The sequence below is a fragment of the Rhinopithecus roxellana genome, chromosome 5, assembly GCF_007565055.1.
Source record: "Rhinopithecus roxellana isolate Shanxi Qingling chromosome 5, ASM756505v1, whole genome shotgun sequence".
In the NCBI taxonomy this organism is placed as follows: domain Eukaryota; kingdom Metazoa; phylum Chordata; class Mammalia; order Primates; family Cercopithecidae; genus Rhinopithecus; species Rhinopithecus roxellana.
In genome coordinates this window covers 94,007,209-94,025,166 of record NC_044553.1, presented here as the reverse complement: position 1 = coordinate 94,025,166, position 17,958 = coordinate 94,007,209, and the positions used below count along the sequence as shown (strand labels likewise).

General features: G+C 40.6%; 1 protein-coding gene across 4 annotated transcripts in view; it reads right to left on the bottom strand.

Moving 5' to 3' along the window:
* Positions 1 to 432: 432 nt before the first annotated feature.
* RTN1 (reticulon 1) overlaps positions 433 to 17,958 on the bottom strand; it is a 278,823-nt gene continuing 261,297 nt past the window's right edge. For 2 of the 4 annotated variants that reach the window (XM_030931054.1, XM_030931055.1), the window contains 6 exons: positions 12,036 to 12,243; positions 10,093 to 10,231; positions 8,553 to 8,622; positions 7,926 to 7,972; positions 7,779 to 7,837; positions 436 to 1,235 (listed from right to left, as the gene is read on the bottom strand). In XM_030931054.1, the coding sequence (XP_030786914.1) occupies positions 1,193 to 1,235; positions 7,779 to 7,837; positions 7,926 to 7,972; positions 8,553 to 8,622; positions 10,093 to 10,231; positions 12,036 to 12,243 (566 nt within the window). In that variant the 3' untranslated portion in view covers positions 436 to 1,192. Of the gene's footprint in view, positions 1,236 to 7,778; positions 7,838 to 7,925; positions 7,973 to 8,552; positions 8,623 to 10,092; positions 10,232 to 12,035; positions 12,244 to 14,602; positions 14,714 to 17,958 lie in introns of all 4 variants that reach the window. The other 2 variants (XM_010363112.1, XM_010363111.1) reach the window with 2 other exon arrangements.

Genomic DNA, 17,958 nt, shown 5'->3' with positions numbered 1-17,958 from the left:
AGAGCAGGAATTATCATCTCTCTTATTCACAGCCCTATTCTTAGTGCTTGGCACACAGTCAGTGCTTAATAAGTAATTACTAAAAGGGTGAGTTCATGGCAATTACAATTGTTTTTGCCAGTGTTTTGTTGCATATTGCTGTACAGTTTATGTAAGGATTTATATCACTTTCAAGTTTTTTAAAACTATCTTAAATATCTAAATCCACCCCACAGAGTACAATGTGAAGAGTGATTGACAGTTTACCACTTTTCAGTTTTCTATTAATGACCCAGGAAAACCATAAGCCAGGTTGGGGTTTGACTCCACAGTGCTGGAGAGAAATAAGGTGAGCACTTGCTCTCAGCCCTCCCAGAATGTCATTGAGTGACTTCATCACTTCGAGCTTTTGTGTTTTCTGGTGGGACCATGCATGAGAAGAGAGGGAGAACGTTCTACATTTAGTAACATTTATTTATGCATTCAGTATCAAGTACATAAGTGCAAATATTCAGAGTCCGTAACTGAATCCATTAGGAACTACAGAGAAAGTAATACAAATTGTAATAAAGTTAACATGCTGGTACTTTTTAGTAACCATACATGTAAATCAGCCCACCAATCCCATACAACAAAACTACGGCATGTTTGTTTTGGGTTTATTCATTTATTTAATTATTTTAAGTTATACAAAACTGATTACCATAAGTACGGTCGACTGTTTTTATTTTTACGTTGTGTGTGTTGGAAAAATGCTAAAACATCAGTCTACAATTCTATATATTGTTATTAAAGATTAATCCAACCAGCAACCCAAGGACATATAAGCGATTTCCACTATTGCATCAGAGCACTCGGCAGGAAAGGCCTAGCCACAGGGAACGTTAGAAGCTACGGAAGCATTGCAGAGAAGAGAAGAACACCGAAGAGGGAAAGATAACTTGGGCTCTCACCATCATGCACTTTTTTTAGCAACACAAAATTAAAAACCACATCTAATACACTTTTCTCTATACTTTAGTGGTTGACACAAGTGACTCAAATATCCTAAGAGTACAAGGAACAGCCTAAAAACAGCTGTTTTAAGGTTTGTCTCTAAGATTATGGTACTGGGGGAAGGAGGGGAACAATCAATTTGCAGTAACGAGTAAGAAGAGAGCTGTTACCACTCCAGACATTCCTGTTTGTGTCCAGTCCCCGGTGGGAAATCAGTTTACTCAGCGTGCCTCTTGGCGCCTGGGATTTTAGCCTGAATCCTAAAAAGACAATATCAAAAGGTAGTAAATCACAAGTGTTATTAATGAAATCATTTTATGTGTTGTTGCTTTAATTAGCTAAGTGACCAAAGAGCTTAGTATTCCAGAAGATATTATAGTCTTTATGTATGCACATCTGTAAATACTCTTGTATAAAGCAGTAAGAAAGAAGTAAAAACTGGATAATGAAAATAACAACAACAAAAAAGAGAACTGGAAGAAAGCCACATATTTTATCTTTTTAGGTGGATGAACATATTGACTTATTTCAGGATTACAGAAGCTATGATATAGTTAGGGTGATTATTTATCCCCCATCTGGGACACTTCAGAAAGAGAGAGAAAGTGCTATTACTGACCATGCCAGGAAGATGAGCATAACTAGGAATGGTTATATAACCAGGGATGTAATCTGTTCCTATGTCAGACATAGGAAAAGAAACCTATGTTCACCCTCAGAGTAGTCTAACTACCCACAACTGGAATTTAAAAACCTGGGTCCTAGTCTCAGCTATTCTGTTAATTAGCTATGTGGCATCTGGCAAGCTAAGGGACTTTCCTGGTCCTAAATACTCATCATTAAAATGTCGGCATAGACTAGCTATCTCCAGGGTCCTGAAATTCTGTGATGCTCATAATGTAGCAGCATGATTTTAGGACAGGTTTACACTGGAAGTGTTTTATTAATTTGAAGAGTTGTGAGCTCATCGTGCAGAACTCATCGTGCAGATTTTGATTGAGACCTCCCTCTGTGCCACGAGGTACCCTTCCATGTACTGGAATTCAGTGGTCAACAAAAGGGAAAAGATGCTTACTCTCATGGAGTTTTCATTCCTGTAGGAATTGAGGAGACAGAAATAAACTAGAAGACAAGAGAAGTTCAGATGGTGATAACTGCCATAAAGAAAAACAAGGTGGTATGGCAGGCAGCGAGGGGCACAGTGGTAAGGTGGGCAGTACCTCCTTTAAATCCATTCATCTGAGAAACTGATCCTCAGAGGACAGGAAGGGGCCATCAGGCCAAGATCTGGATGTGAAGTGTTTCAGGCAGAGGGAGTAACGAGTGCAGAGGCATTACAGAGAGGACAAGCTGGCAGCAAGGAATCGAGAAGCTCGTGTGCTTGGGGTATGGATAGGGGAGGTCTGAAAGGCAGGCAGGGACCAGATGGTGGATGTTGGAGTTTGTGGGATGTGGTAAGGAGTTTAGATTCTAACCTGTGTGATGGGAAGCCACTGATGAATTTAGGCAGGGGAGTGACGTGATCTGATTAATGTAAGAACATCATGATGGTGGCCGTGTGAAAAAAAAAAAGGGGGAAATGGGAGTAGAAGCAATGAATAGAGGGAGAGAAACCCACAGCAGTCCAAGTACTAGAAGGCAATGCCTGGATTGTACGCTAGACATGGAAGTGAAGAGAGGGGAACAGTCTCAGGGTTAGTTTAGAGATGAGGCTGCAGGACCCACTTGATCTGTTCATGAACTGAATGCACAGGCTAGGATTAGAGGAAGAGTAATCAAGGAAGATTCTTTGGTTTTTGGCCTGAGGAACCAGGTGAAAATGCCATTTACCAAGATGGTGATGACCGAAGGAAATACAAATTTTGGGGTAAGATTGCAAGATGTGTGGCTAAGTGAATCTGAAAGGTCTATGAGACACTTTAGAGAAACCTTACATAAATAAGCAGACAGATCTGGTACTTAGTTGAAGAGGTCTGGGCTGGAGACACAAGTTTGGAGCCATAGACATGAGATAACCTTTGGGGTCACAGGACCAGAAGGGAGGTGGACAAGAGAAGGAGAAGCCAGGAGAGGACACCGTGGCCGTCGTGGCCATCTAACTTCTATTTGAATACTTGAATGAATGCCAGAGTACTCACTCCTTCATGGGGCAGATGGCAACTCTAATCATTACTCTTTCCCCCATATTTCAATCAAATCTCAGAACTTCTAAAATTTCCATTCACTGCTCTTGAGAGAAAAAGAGAAATCCTACTCTTTTTACCATGTTAGACCTCCAAGTATTTGAGAATGGCTATGGTGTCCTTTTAAAGTCATCTCTTTTTCAGGGTAATCATCCCCATCAAAGTTTACTCTTCACTGCCCATTAACTATCACATTTCTAATACCCTGGTCATCTTTGGGGCATTACTCCAATGTATTAATGTATCTGTTAAAATGTCCAACCCTGAAACTGAATACAGATATGGGATGGCTAATATGGAATATGACTGTTGCCTCTGTTGATTTAGACTTTGTACTCCTACTAATAACAACTCAACTTGCATTGATTTTTTAAAGATGCTTCAGCACATCATTGACTCACATTTGGCTGTGACCAATCAAGCAATTAAAAACCCCTGAGGTATTTTTTTTTTTTTTTTGAGACAGAGTCTTTCTCTGTCGCCCAGGCTAGAGTGCAGTGGCGCGATCTCGGCTCACTGCAAGCTCCGCCTCCCAGGTTTATGCCATTCTCCTGCCTCAGCCTCCTGAGTAGCTGGGACTACAGGCGCCCGCCACCTCGCCCGGCTAGTTTTTTTTGTATTTTTTTAGTAGAGACGGGGTTTCACCGTGTTCGCCAGGATGGTCTCGATCTCCTGACCTCGTGATCCGCCCATCTTGGCCTCCCAAAGTGCTGGGATGACAGGCTTGAGCCACCGCGCCCGGCTTCCTGAGGTATTTCTTACATACACACTTATTGTTACCCTCTCTCATCTATCCCTCCCCGCATTCTATAGCTGTAAAGTTGACTTTTTAGAAACCTAAATGTAGGACTTCACTTTCCTTATTAATTTCATTTTATTTATTTCAATTCAGCATTCTTGTTTACTCAAGATCCCTTGATTCATTTTGAATCTTGAGCTTGCCATCCTCTGAATTTGCTTTCGCTTCAAACTGTACATCATCTGGAACTTTGACAAAGATAATTGATTTGTCTTCACATAGTCATGAGAAGTAATGGGGTTGAAAATAATGGGATCAAAGGCAGAGCCGTGTGTCACATACCTTGCCCCAGACACATATTTGATGGATTAATGAACATTTTTAGGGTCTACTATTTCAACCTTCTAGAATTCTACCACCTGTGCTGTCATCTGGATCATATATCTCCATGTTTTTCCACAAGGACACCAAGAAGACTTGTTGACCATCCCCACTAAAATCAGAATACTCACTGGCTAGGGAAGTCTATCTCATCTCAGGGTTTAGTGAATATACAATGATATATTCTAAATATCTACAGTTTTACTAATTCATTCTGCATTTTTGCTTGAAATCAGGCCTTCAATTTATCAAATATAACATCTAGAATCTTTCTTCTCATTTGAAGATCGTGACAGCTCCTTTCCAATTTTAGTTTTCAGGATGTCTTTTATTCCATGAGATTTATCAAAGGTCACTGAGAGCTTCTAGGTAAAATTACAAGCTATTTTGTCATCTAAAATATAACTCACCTAGACATAGGGAATTGTATTCACTTAAAGCAGATTTCTTATTATGGTCTCACTTACTCAAAGCTTTAATTTCCTCTACAGTGTTTATTTTGCCTTTTGAAATTTGAGGCATTTTTCCTCATTTTCAAAACTCTAAGAAGTGTTATTATGTATTATTAACCCCCATTTTAAGCTGGAAAACTGAGACAAACAAAGGTAAAACGACCTAGACAGGGTCACTCAGTATGGAGGAGAGGGTGGTCCTGGGGTCTACTGGCCCAGTCTGGGACTGTCCTCTACCTCCAAGCCCCATGAACTGATCTCTAAGCAGTAACAGGATGATGATGATGACAATGAGGGTTTCCAACATCCAAGTAAGAATACTTTACAGACATTACCTCATTTGATCACCAAGAACCCTGTGAGGTATTAACAATTCCAATTTACAGATAAGGAAATAGGCTCATAGAGTCAAATAACATTTATGATGAGCTCATATAGCTAAAAATGCCAGAAATGGACTCAGTCTATCTGATTCTAACAATCATGTTCTTAACTGTTCCACTAAAATGGTGTAAGTTCTTTCACTGGAATTATTCTAAGGTAGAATTAGAATTTCAGAGTTTGAAGAGGCCTTAGAGTGAAGAACCCACCAATAAATTTCCTTCAAAATGTAGTGCCAGGCAAAACAGGTTATTTTTGAAGAATTGTTATTTCCTCCTTTCTGATAGATAGGAAGAACCATGTAACTTGCCTAGTTTCTGTTTTTGTCCTAGCTACCAGGAAGAGCCAACTCTGCCTGAAGCTCAATTACAGAAGCCATATTAGTCATAGCTAACATTTCCTTTCCATTCCTTTTCACAGCATTGATTTCCAATTGTAACTTAACAAGTTCATTGTATATACTTTATATTCTCTGCCATCTCTCTTTTTCTTCCATTTTAACCAGGCCACATGCCCTTGTCACTTTTGTTTGAATTATGATAACCTCCTAGCTGATGGCTACATCTCTAGTCTCTCCCCTCTCCAATTCTTTTCTCACTAGACTGCCATAGTGATCTTTAAAAAACTGATGACATCAATCCCCTGCTTAAAAACATCAAGGGCTGGCCATTTCCTGCTGGGTTGGAGTCACAACTCCACAGAGCATTCACCACCTGGCCTCAGCCTCTCTTCCTACATTCTTTCCAGTTTATCTTTTGACTCATTTAAGCTCTAGACATACTGGTTGACTGTTGCTTCTTGATGACTTACATTTTCATGCTTCTCTGTCTTTGCTTTATTACCTCTTCCTCTTGCAATGTCTTTCCCCTTATCATCCACGCAATGATTGTTTACCCATCTTTCAAGGCCCAGGTCGAATGCCATCTTATCTTAATGGTTTTCCACTATCCCGTCCAGGAAGGAACAATAGTTTCCTCATCTCTCCAACTTTAGTATTTCATATAGCTCTACTGTACTTATTGTACTTATTATATTTTATTATAGTTATTTCTGTATAATTTTGTCTGCACCACTGGGCTAAGAGCTCTTTTAGGGCTGAGATCATTTCACTTATCTTTATACCCTCTGTACCTGTCATATGAAGTGTCCAGAACATAACAGGTACTCCTCTTTTTGGACTCAACCAACAAACCAAATGAAAAAGTAATAGGTGTGATTTGTGATCCCCAAACTAAGTATTAGACAACTTAGGTCTAGAACTTCTGTCTTCCAGTTTCCAAACTCCTATTCTGGTGTTCTTTGCTATAGTTTATGAACACAGTTCTAGCTGCCAAAAAGTCACCTGGAGAGTTCATTAAAATATAAATTCCAGGTTACCAATCCTAGAAATTTTAATTCTATAGGTCTGTGTGGAGTCTTAGAATTCATATTTTTAAACAGGCTCCTCAGGTTTGGATACTACCAAGTCTCATACTGTGCTATGCTACCCTTTCTTAATACAACATAAAATGATTATTTTATGCTTAATGTGTTGATTTTCATTAGGTATTGGTTACACCTGGGTCCAGGCTCATAAGTTCAGGCATTTTGAAATGTGTCGCAGATCTCTCAAAGATCCAAATTCAACGTAGAATCCTATGAGTTCCTAATGACTTTAAGAGGAAAAATGCAAATAATACACAGTAAAAAACAAGTCTATAAACTTCAGAGAGAACTGAAGCACATCACATATAATCTAATAGCAGAGGAACTTTAATGTGATTAGCTTTTCTTATTTTGTTATTACACATCTTTAACTACCTAAAATGCCTCTCTCTAAATCTGACCCTCACCTAGGTCCAGCCACGTTATTATCAGATAATTAGATAGAGTTTTTTTGAAAAAGTCTAGTCCCTTAGTGACATATATTTGTAGCTAAAGATTAGGCTAGCTTATTAATAAAATAAAATATTGAATAATAATTCAATATAAGAGCTATCACTTTAGATGACTATATACCTAAAAATAGTTTGTAAGAATTAGGGAAAACTCCTAAGTTTAATGACCACGTTAGCTGTGGAGATGTAAAACTGAAATCTCTATCTCCTAATATATAAGGGAGCCATAAAGTAAGGCTTAAGACGACAGGTTTAAAAAGCAATGGTATTAAACACATACACACAGTTGTTGAGTTAAAATGCTGTGATGTACTTAGTTGGCAAACATTTTATGTATTTTAAAGTTTTAAAAATAATTCAAAGTTTTAAAAGTAATTTTAATGATTTTAAAAATTAGGGCTATTGTTTAAAAGATTAAAAATGTTAACTTAATTGTTTTTATTTGAATTAAACTGTTAATTTAACTTTTTTGAATCAAGTTTCCTTCTTTCCTCCAGTGAATCTTGTTCTTGTACATGGGCCAGTCCTTAGAGGTTAATATCATTCATTCATTCAAACTTACTATGAAACCTGAAATAAACCACTGGGTTTTATTTAATTGAGAGTTAAAAATCGTATGCTTATTTTCTAAAATAATATAATTGAGAAGAGAATGAATATATGACTCCAGTAAGTGAATGATCATAAATCAATCTATCATTTTACTATCTTCTCATTACCCCTACCCTAATCCACTCAAAGGCCTGTGTAAGAGAGTCTCTCTTTTTATGCATTGCACTATGTGACTTACTTTGCCACAACAGCATTTATGTGAGTCCTCACAAGTCCCAGATATTGGTCAATCTGTGCCTACACAAAGAAAAAGAAAATAATGAGCACATCCAAAGATGATGAGGTCAAAATTTAATGTCATCGTTTGACATCACGTAGAACTTACCTGGTGCTTAACATACACTACAGGTAGAGTAAACATTGAAACCACAGCTGGGATGAAAAACAAATATAGTATTAAAATTCTGAGTTATCAATAAGAATATACTTATAGACACATTTTAATATGGTTATATGATATTATAGAATTATTTGGAATATCCAGCATTTTATTTTATTTTTTATCTCCTATTTTGAAAAGCAATATCCAGAATTCTAGATAAAAGATGACAGGGCAGTTCATAGGGAAAATAAAATGACGCTGAGCCCTGTACAGGTATTTTGTAATTATTCCTAGAATTAGGATAAACTGTCCCCTCCCAAGATGAAAATGAATCTCTATCCATAGTTGCCACTGTGAACAGATCCAAATATATATATATATTATAAGCCAAAAAGAAGCCAGTTATGTTTGAAGAAAAAAACCCTTTAGACTTAGGAATTCATTATTAGTGTATAATACATATTACACTCTTTAATTGAACTATGATGGTAAGAGAAGTGCTCTGCATGCAGGGATCTCTGGCATTTGTTCCTAGGAATCTCTTTAAACAAACAAAAAGCTTAGAGCCTAGGAAGCAGCGTTTTCACAGAGGGTGTGAAGGAAGGCGTATACACTCTCATCTGCTCTTACCCATGAGCAGCAGAGTCAGGCCGTTGAAGAGAGCGCCAACGTAGGTCAGGAGCCACATCAGGACTGCAAACTGAAGAAAGAAAGCATTATTAGCGCTCCTAAAACCCTTCCTGACAAGTAAGAGTCTCATATCATTGACTTTTACTTAGAATTTGAATTTGAGTCAGAGTACATCATGATTTCAATAGTCAATGAAAGGCGTTGAAAGCTCATCACAGAATCAGTGAAAGGGGATCCAGTCCTTAGTTCTCTAGGAACCCTTTGGATCACTTTGTTATAAGGTTTGAGGGACTCAAGGAAATAATCTAGGCCAGGGGTCGGCAAGCTGTGGCCCTTGACCTGTTTTTGCATAGGCCCACAAGTTAATAAAGGGTTCTACATTTTTAAATGTTCAAATAAAATCAAAACAAGAGTAATATTTTCTAATATATGAAATGATATTGAATCAAATTTTCAGTGTTCAGAAGTCTATGGGCACACAGTCAAGCCCTTCCTTTTTATACGGTCTTTTTCTGCTTTTGTGCTACAATAGCAAAGTTGAAAAGGTGCCACAGATGGCGTAGCTTGCAAAGCCTAAAATATCTACCATCTGTCTCTTTATGGACAAGGTTTGCTGACCCCTGTTCTGGCCCACAATTTTTACATTACAAATACAACCATGGCCTTAAAAGCACTAAGGTAAGTAATTATAATTGCCCTGGTATCTCTCTTCAGTCGTTATATGGCCAAGTCATTATTCCAGTAAGGCATTTTGAGGGTCAAGACCACATTTTTCACTTTTCCTTCTGCCCTTCTTTGAACAGTTACCAGACAGCTCCTGGTACAAGCCCCTGCCAGGGTGTGTATGAAGTGCTGTGGGAGCACAGAAACTTCACAACTACCTTGCCTAGGCTTCCCCAGCTCTGCTTATGGCCGTGCTGAATCACGATTGACTAACTTTGATTCTACACGTAAGTCACCAGGAGGCCAAAGCAACTTGTTCAAAGGAACCCAGCAAATTCAGTGAGAGCCCCAGGTGCCCCTGATTCATCAAGTGAGGGGCTGGGCATACCTCTACCCTTCAGATGGCTCAGCCTCACAGCTGTAACTATGTAAGCACACTCGGAGGTCTTACTATTAATATTAATAGAATCTAGAGTTTCTTTCAATGCAAAAGTATATATGGTTTTCGCATTCCCTATCTAGATTTTTTATCTCAATATTCATTTTGGGAAATTGTCGGAGGAACTAAAAATGGTTTAAGGAGAGAATCTGGTGTGTTTTAAAGACTATAGAGCTAGAAGCTATGTGACCTGGGTTTGATTCCATCTCTGCCAGTGACTCACTGGGCAACCCTGGACAAATGTCTGAGCCACATTTTCATCACTGGTGCAATGAAGGGATTAGATTGGTTCATGGTGCCATACAACTGGAGGTCTTCTGACTCTAGAATATAATTAGCACTTGCTTTTTTTTCTTCTTGATGTAGCAGTTTATAATATTACACCTTTAGGGAAAATAACAGTCAAGACTGTAAAGTGAACAGTTTAAGCAACTATACTTTTAAGGAATCCACCAGGTCCTGGACAAGGAAGAGCCTCCTCAGTTCCTTAAGTGTGCTGTTCACGTAGAACTGCAGGCAGTCCGTGTACTTCTGAATCTGCTCCTGAGAAAGGGTGATCTCAAGCTCCAAGTAGGCCCTGTCAACAAACCATCCCCACAGAGAATTCCATCAGAGGGAATCATGAGACAGGCTGCCAAACCCCAGTAACAGCTAAGCGTTCCTACTCTCACTCTGAGGGTGAGGGCGGGTGTCATCTCTGGGGGGTTATGCCAGCCAGTGAGGGCCACAGGGCACCATACACACCTGCTTCCAGTGCACTGGGAACACAGAAAGTATGGTTCTCAGTGGAGCGTTGTGACTGTTTCTGGCTACCTAAGACACAGCATGGGTGGGCTGAAAATTCAGAGAAACCAGCTGGGACCAGAGAAAGAAAATCAGTGTCAAATCAGCTCTTTTGCTGAATTCTGCATACATGACTTCATGGAGATGAATTATCTTTTTTTAAGTAGTTGAGATAGCCCCAAATCCTAGCTGCCAACTGTTCCTCATCAGAACTCTAAGAATTCATGTTTAAATTCTGGGATTTACTTCTAGGTTTATAGAAAGAGCACTGAAAACTCAAGTGACCTGGGCCGTATTAAAATACTCATGGATTCTACTGAGTGGTGTTTTTAGTAATGACATTTTTCATTAGTTCAAATGGTTAAATTTAACTCTTGAGTGGGAAAAACATGTAAAATACAAATATATAAAAATCATCCCAGCTTAAGCCTCCTCTGCTTGGCCAGCTCCTCTACAGATGTCCATCCTTCCTCTCTCCTTTCCTGCCTTCCCTCTGCTTTAAGACAGCACCTGTTATCTACCTGGAGGATATTTCTGGAGTGCTTTAAGTGCTTACTTAACTCTGTGAATTGAGATTAAAAAGAGTAAAGCAGTATTTGCCTTGAGTTTTCAGGAGAGTCACGGACTGAATATGTCTTCCCCAAATTCATGTTGAAATCTTAACCCCCAGTGTGATAGTGTTAACAGGTGGGGCCTTGGGGAAGTGATTAGATCATGAGCACATAGCCCTCATAAATGGGATTAGTGCCCTTAGAAAAGAAGCCCAAGGGAGCTTGTTCACTCCGTCCCACAGTAAAAGTGAGGACACAGTGAGGACCTGGCAATCTGCAACCCAGGTGAGGGCCCTCAACAGAACTCTACCCTGCTGGCATCTTGATCTTGGATTTCCCAGCCTCCAGAACTGTGAGAAATAGATTTCTGTTGTTTATAAGGCACTCTGTCTATGGTATTTTGTTGTAGCAGCTGGCAGTGCTAACATCTCCCTCTGCCACATGTCATATATCCTCTTAGTTAGTAGATTGCCCTTTTATTTTTGTATTTCCTCCTCTTCAATGTGCATTCAAATCAGGTTCCCCAGTATAAAAATGTAGAGGAGGATACATGAGAAGACTGTTCATGAACCCTGCACCCCCGCCAGAAGGTTGGCCCTTTGGTGTTAAACTTCTAGAGAGAGCATGGAAATAAAGACCCAAATACCCTAGTTCTGGTTTCGTGCTATTTACTGGCCACCTGGCCTTGAGCATGTCACATCACTTCTCAGAACCTCAGTGTTCCCACCTGTAAATAGGGATGAAAATGCCTGCTGTGCCTTTCTCATATTGCTGAGAGGATTAAGTAATTGTTGGATTATGATTACTGTTAGTAGTAAGTACATATAAAAACTCAACAAAGCAATACGTATTGGAATAAGAATAATCGAGTTTGTTTCAGAAATTCACCAGAAATGTTAGATATTCAAAGACAGGGTGTTAGGGGAGACTCTAAGAGGTCTTTTGGGTCTCAGAGAAACATGACTCAAGTGCATCTGTGAGCTGAAATAGAGGTGAGGGGAAAAGCCCGTGGTCAGGGGGTGAGGGTTCCTCAGCCGAGGCACTCACTTGAAAGGGTGGCCCTCGTCGGTTTTCTGCACAGCTTGCAAAACAGATTTGTAGATGCGGAAACTGATGGTGGCTGAGAGTGCGGCCAGGGCCAGGTAGGCCACGACGCTCACCACACTGAACTGGGTCAGGGAGAAGAGCAGCAGCAGGAAACTCCCAAATACGATGCCCGTCTGCTTGATGTCCCGCCAGTACAGCAGGTCAATAGCTGCAGAAGGAGACACAAAACACACCTGACTGAGCTCCCGCAGTGCCACCACATGAACCACTGTGGCTCACTCCACCAAGCTGTGGTTGCTGTGGGTTCTTACCTGGCATCTGGATTCCTAAACACAAGTGAGCAGACACATGGCTATACCAAGGGCACTTACTGTCATTCTACTTTGGTTTGGAAGAACCTTTTCCACCCTTGAGGATAATTCACAAATTCACATACAAGAAAAGACTATTGAATCTCCATTGACGATATCGTGATGGGTGTAGCTCCGTGGGCTACACCATCCACATCCACACAGTGGCCTGAATTATGTGACTTTGAAACAAACTTGAAAATATAGAGTCTGGAAGTACCACTTCACTCCACTGAACTCCAGCCTGGGTGACAGGGTGAGACTCTATCTCAAAAAAAAAAAAAAAAAAAAAAAAAAAAAACCAAAAGAAAAAAAAAGAGACCCTGGAGCTGACATGTGGATTAAACCATTTTGTTCAACATGGTTTGTTGCTTACACTCTGTGATTTAAAAATCTGAAATGCAAGCTTTAAAATCTACATTGCATCCATCATTCAGTTATTACCCTCTTTCAACTTAGAAACAAAAAATTACATGCAAAAAGGTAGTTATAGTGCTTCAAATGTCATGCAAAATGGAAATACTTTAAATATGCCAGTCCCAGGATATAAAAAAAAGCATAAAACCCTTATTTAACTATGCGAATTTATTCTCCAACTGGGCATGTGACAAATGTTTTATATAGAATGTTATGCCAATCAATTTTAAGGAAGAGAAATAAGATGCAAAATTCCCATCTCACAACCAAATGTAAGTGGTAGTGCTTTGTACTGCCAGCTTCACCTGCAGTGTACCTGCAGACACCTGGTTTACAGAATTAGACTCTAGTCATTTGCTCATAGGAAGACAGAAGTGACTAGGTTGAAGAGAGCAGGGAGCTACTCCCATCTTACATGGCTGTGTAATTACCTTGAAAGAACAGTATCAAAAAAGTCACACACCCTCATGACAAAGCAAGGCAATAGAGGTTACATAAGGAATTTTTGCAGAGTAAAGTACTAACCCTCTCTTTGGCCACAGACTTACCTCAGGCTGGCTGGAGAATAAATCAGGTCTAAAAGAGTCTCTTTCATAACAGGCTGAGGATACTCCCAGTAATCTGAAGCTGGAGAGAGAATTCACTCCCCACAAACTCCCCACCCACCAACCACTATCTGGTCCATCAGGGACATTAACTCAGAAAGACTCCAGTAGGCAGACTTTTGTTGGGCAAAATTTGTTCCCTTTCCTGTATAATAGTTCTGCCATTTAGGAAACAGAGAAGAGGCTCACAAGCATGTTTTGGGGATGAAACATATTTTTTTCTCTTCTGAGTAGGACTGGTCCTACAAACAGGTTTCCAGAGGCAAAAATAAAAAATACAAAAGGGACTGTGCTCTAAAGCCTCTCTCTTCTCCCTATCCCAACCCCAGTGACACTGTCTGACCATTAGAAATTCATTCCTTTGGCCTAACCGTTTTCCATCCTGAAAGTAATTGTTACCATCTGTTTTTTTTTAATGCAAAGATGCTAGAATACAATAATGCACTAAAGATTTGCTTGTCCTTAACAACAAAATATGAATGAGTTCACCAAATGATTTTTCTTTTAGAAGAGTTTGTTTAGAATGAAGCACCAAAAGCTATAATCTTTTTCAGGTGGGGAAGAGGGATCTTTTGGAAGACATGATCTGCAATAAACCCTGGAACTCTGAGAGTAGAGGGCAGAGTGGGAGAACAGGGGCTCTCCACAGAAGCCCAGCGGCTCCTGGGTTGAATGGATTGGGGAAAATAAATTGGGGTAAGCCTAGGCTAAAGGTCTAAAGCCTAGGCAGCAGGGCTGAAGGTCTTTGAGGGTCCAGGGCCTCCAGGTATTTACTCTCTTTGTGCAGGGGAGGGGTAAAGGGGAATTAAAAGGAAACTAAAGCATCCACCACTAACTGAAATGTTACCTCTTACACATCTGTTTTCATCTATTGAGCAGGAACTAAGTGCCAGGCTTTGTGCTGGGTGGTGGGGATATAAAAATAAGTGAATTATACAAAACAAACACACACTCACACAAATAGGTAAGAAATAAATGGTAATCTGTTTTATGATGCCCATACACATTTGGAAACAAATACATTATAAGACAGCATGATTTGTGCTGAAGGGGGCACTCCTTAGTGTGAAGGAAGATGCTTACCCACTTGTGAGATGTGAAGGGGCTCAGAAGAGCCTGAAAGGAGTTTTCAGACAAAGAGAAGATAAAATTTGCTATTTTCAAGTGAATCCCCTCTGAATGAATTGTTTTATACCTGGTAGAAATGGCATGCCCTCTAGGGAAGCCTCCTAAATCTCCAACCACGAGGCCACCTGCTCAAGAAGTCTGTGAATGCCAGGCACTTCATGGACTTTCCTTGAAGAAACTGTGGGCAGAAAGCATTAGCTAAGTAACAGGAGTTTGGTGTAGTCATCTCTTAGCATGTTTTTCAATTACTTGCTAAGATTGCAGGAGGTTTCTAAGAAGGAGGTTAACAAAAGGACTGTTATCTTGAAACAATAGGCTGTTGATTCTGGATACTTTGTAACAAGATTATCTATTTACATTGATTGATTCAGAAATGTTCAAAGCACTTTCATATGTTATCTCACTGAAACCTCAAAATAAACTCCATTATATAGGTATGTAACAGGTGAGGAAACTAAACCTTTAGAAACTTGTAAAACCACGTTTGCAAAATTATGACTGAGACAGTGAATGGGATCTAATTTAACTAACTCTACCTTGCTTCTAACCTCCAAGCTGTCCTTGTTCATTCCGAGCCATAGGCTCAACTAACTTTAGGAGAAATTTAGTTTATAGTTTAAACAAAGATGGTAACAGCCCTTTCCCAAAGCACACCTCCTTCTTATCTGGGAACTAGATTGCCTTTTAGGACTAACATTAGCCATAAGATGAGAAATTATGGTTTAGGAGTCATGCAGCAGGAGGCTACAAGATTCTGGCCCTCCCTAAACTGCTTCTAAGATCAGTGCTTGAGATATTTTGCAGACCCTGCACTCGATGGATAAGCTGGTCCCACTCAGATCAATCAACTGGCTCATCTGATCTTGTGGCCCCCACCCAGGAACTGACTGAGCACAAGAAGACAGCTTTGACTCCCTATGATTTCATCTCTGATCAATCAGCACTGCTGGCTCACTGGCTTTCCCTCACCCGCAAAGTTATCCTTAAAAACTCGGCTTCCTGAATGCTCAGAGAGACTGATTTGAGTAATAATAAAACTCGGTTCTCCCACACAGCTGACTCTGTGTGAAGTACTCTTTCTCTATTGCAATTCCCCTGTCTTGATGAATTAGCTCTGTCTAGACAGCGGGCAAGGTGAACCCCTTGGGCAATTACAAATTTGGGGGCTCATCCAGGATTGCTCTTGTGGCTACCTGCCTATGGTTCAGTGGCCCCCCTCCAGTGATGGATCCAGAAGCCAGCCCAAGTGGCCTCCTAGTTCTCTTGGACTGGGGGCTGACTCTGGTATTCTTTCAACTGGTGTGGCACTGCTGACCCAATGTGCATGGGTTTAATTGCAATGGAGAAATAGTGCTGTGGAGATGTCCTTTAACTGTTGCCTTATCACAGCATGACTTAAGTCCCATGGTGGGGTGTCTGTCTGTAGCCCCACTGCAGGGTGTCCAGATTGGTGAGTATCCTAGGTGCTGCCAATGCCTCCTTTCTTCTCCTGACTGGTAATGTAGTTCTATGGTGGGTGTCTGTAGCCCCATTGTGGAGTGTCTGTTTCTAGCTCCACCATGGGATGTCTGTGTCTGTAGCCTCATTGCAGGGAGTCTGTTTGGCTCCTGGGGGCGGGGGGGTCTCAGTTGGTTCTTTCTAACTAGTATGAAGAGTTCTGGTTTGGGAGACTTCTCCTCAATCAGGAAGATTTTGAGAAAGTTTCTCAGATAGAGAATAGGAGGATAGTTTGGAAGGGATACTCTTGGAGTTCTTGGTTAGGGATCTAATTTGGAAGGCCTTCTGTCCATCTCCTCTTTCTGTGTGTTTGTATATGTGGAAGGGATCTCAGAGGGGGTTGCTGATGGAAATCCAGCAGGACTAACTCAGAGAACCATCTTTATTTGGTCACATTCCATGAGCCCTAAAGAATGAGCCCCAACAGGCTTCTTGGGGTGACTATCTGCTTTTTGCCTTGCCCAGAGACCCCATTGTGAATTACCATTTGGAGGTCATCTGTCCTTACCTGGAGTGTATTAAAGACAACAGGGACCAAAGGGAAAAAGTTTGAGCTTTTCCAGGCTGATACTGGGTACTGAAGAGGTGACTAATGTCTGTTTTGTTATGTGTATTTTGCCAGGATGGAAAATGTTAATTTGGTTCCTCATGCAGCCTACTGGGCAGCATCTTGCAAATTAAGAATCTTGCCTGTGGTTCCATAAAACAGTAAAGGGTGATTTTCTCTTGCAAAGTGGCTGGAACCCCACTGTTATAGCACAAGTGAGCAGAATCATCAGAAGCTACTCCATTCTTCTGGAAGCTGCAGAGAAAGGGGACCCAGAAACCTGGTATGCCAGCAAAAAGAGTAAGAAATTCTTACCAGCCAAGTTTCTGGTCTCTCTCTCTCTCTCTCTCTCTCTCTCTCTCTCTCTCTCTGGGTAAAACAGTAAACTATTGGTCTTCTCTGCAAGGGTTTGATTAATAGAAAAAAGGATTTGTGGCCAGGCGCAGTGGCTCAAGCCTGTAATCCCAGCACTTTGGGAGGCCGAGACGGGCGGATCACGAGGTCAGAAGATCTAGACCATCCTGGCTAACATGGTGAAACCCCGTCTCTACTAAAAAATACAAAAAACTAGCCGGGCGAGGTGGCGGACGCCTGTAGTCCCAGCTACTCGGGAGGCTGAGGCAGGAGAATGGCATAAACCCAGGAGGCGGAGCTTGCAGTGAGCTGAGATCCGGCCACTGCACTCCAGCCCGGGCCACAGAGCAAGACTCCGTCTCAAAAAAAAAAAAAAAAAGAAAAAAGGATTTGTGAAACTAGTCTTAGGCTGTAGCAAATGTTGTGCACTTTGTGCTAAAAATTTGTCTTTCTGTATTCTGTAATGGAGAGAAGGATATCGCAGGATATAGAATGTGGGTTTACAACCCCTATAAGCCTGGTTTCAAGCCAGCTTGGCAGGCTGGTCAGTTAACAAACTTTGCTACAGGTCCCTGAAACCAATACTGTATAAAATTTCTCTGTCTTGTTTTGTGTCCTTAAGAGCTTAACCTTGTGACCACGTGGGGATACTTTCTTTTGGTTTCCACCATCCAGAGGACAGGAATTTTGGGATTCATGTCATAGTTAGTCCTAAAAATTTTTCTTGGGCAGTTAAAAGCTTTCCAAGCTTGAAATTGGCTTCTCTAGGCTCCTTCTGGGAAAAGCAATAGAAGTTGCTCAATGCTGTATAGCTCAGTAGCTACGGCTTTATCTTTTGATGGTGGCCTGGGTTCAATTGTTGGCTTCTGGAATAATTCCTTTCTGGTTTATTTGTGTAATTTTGCCATTTATTGAGTTTCCCCTCCCCCCATTCATAGCTTCTAATTTCCTCTCTTCAATTTTCCTTTCTTTGAACTACCTTGCGGAAATTCTAAATCTTGTAAAACAATAAACTGTTTACCACG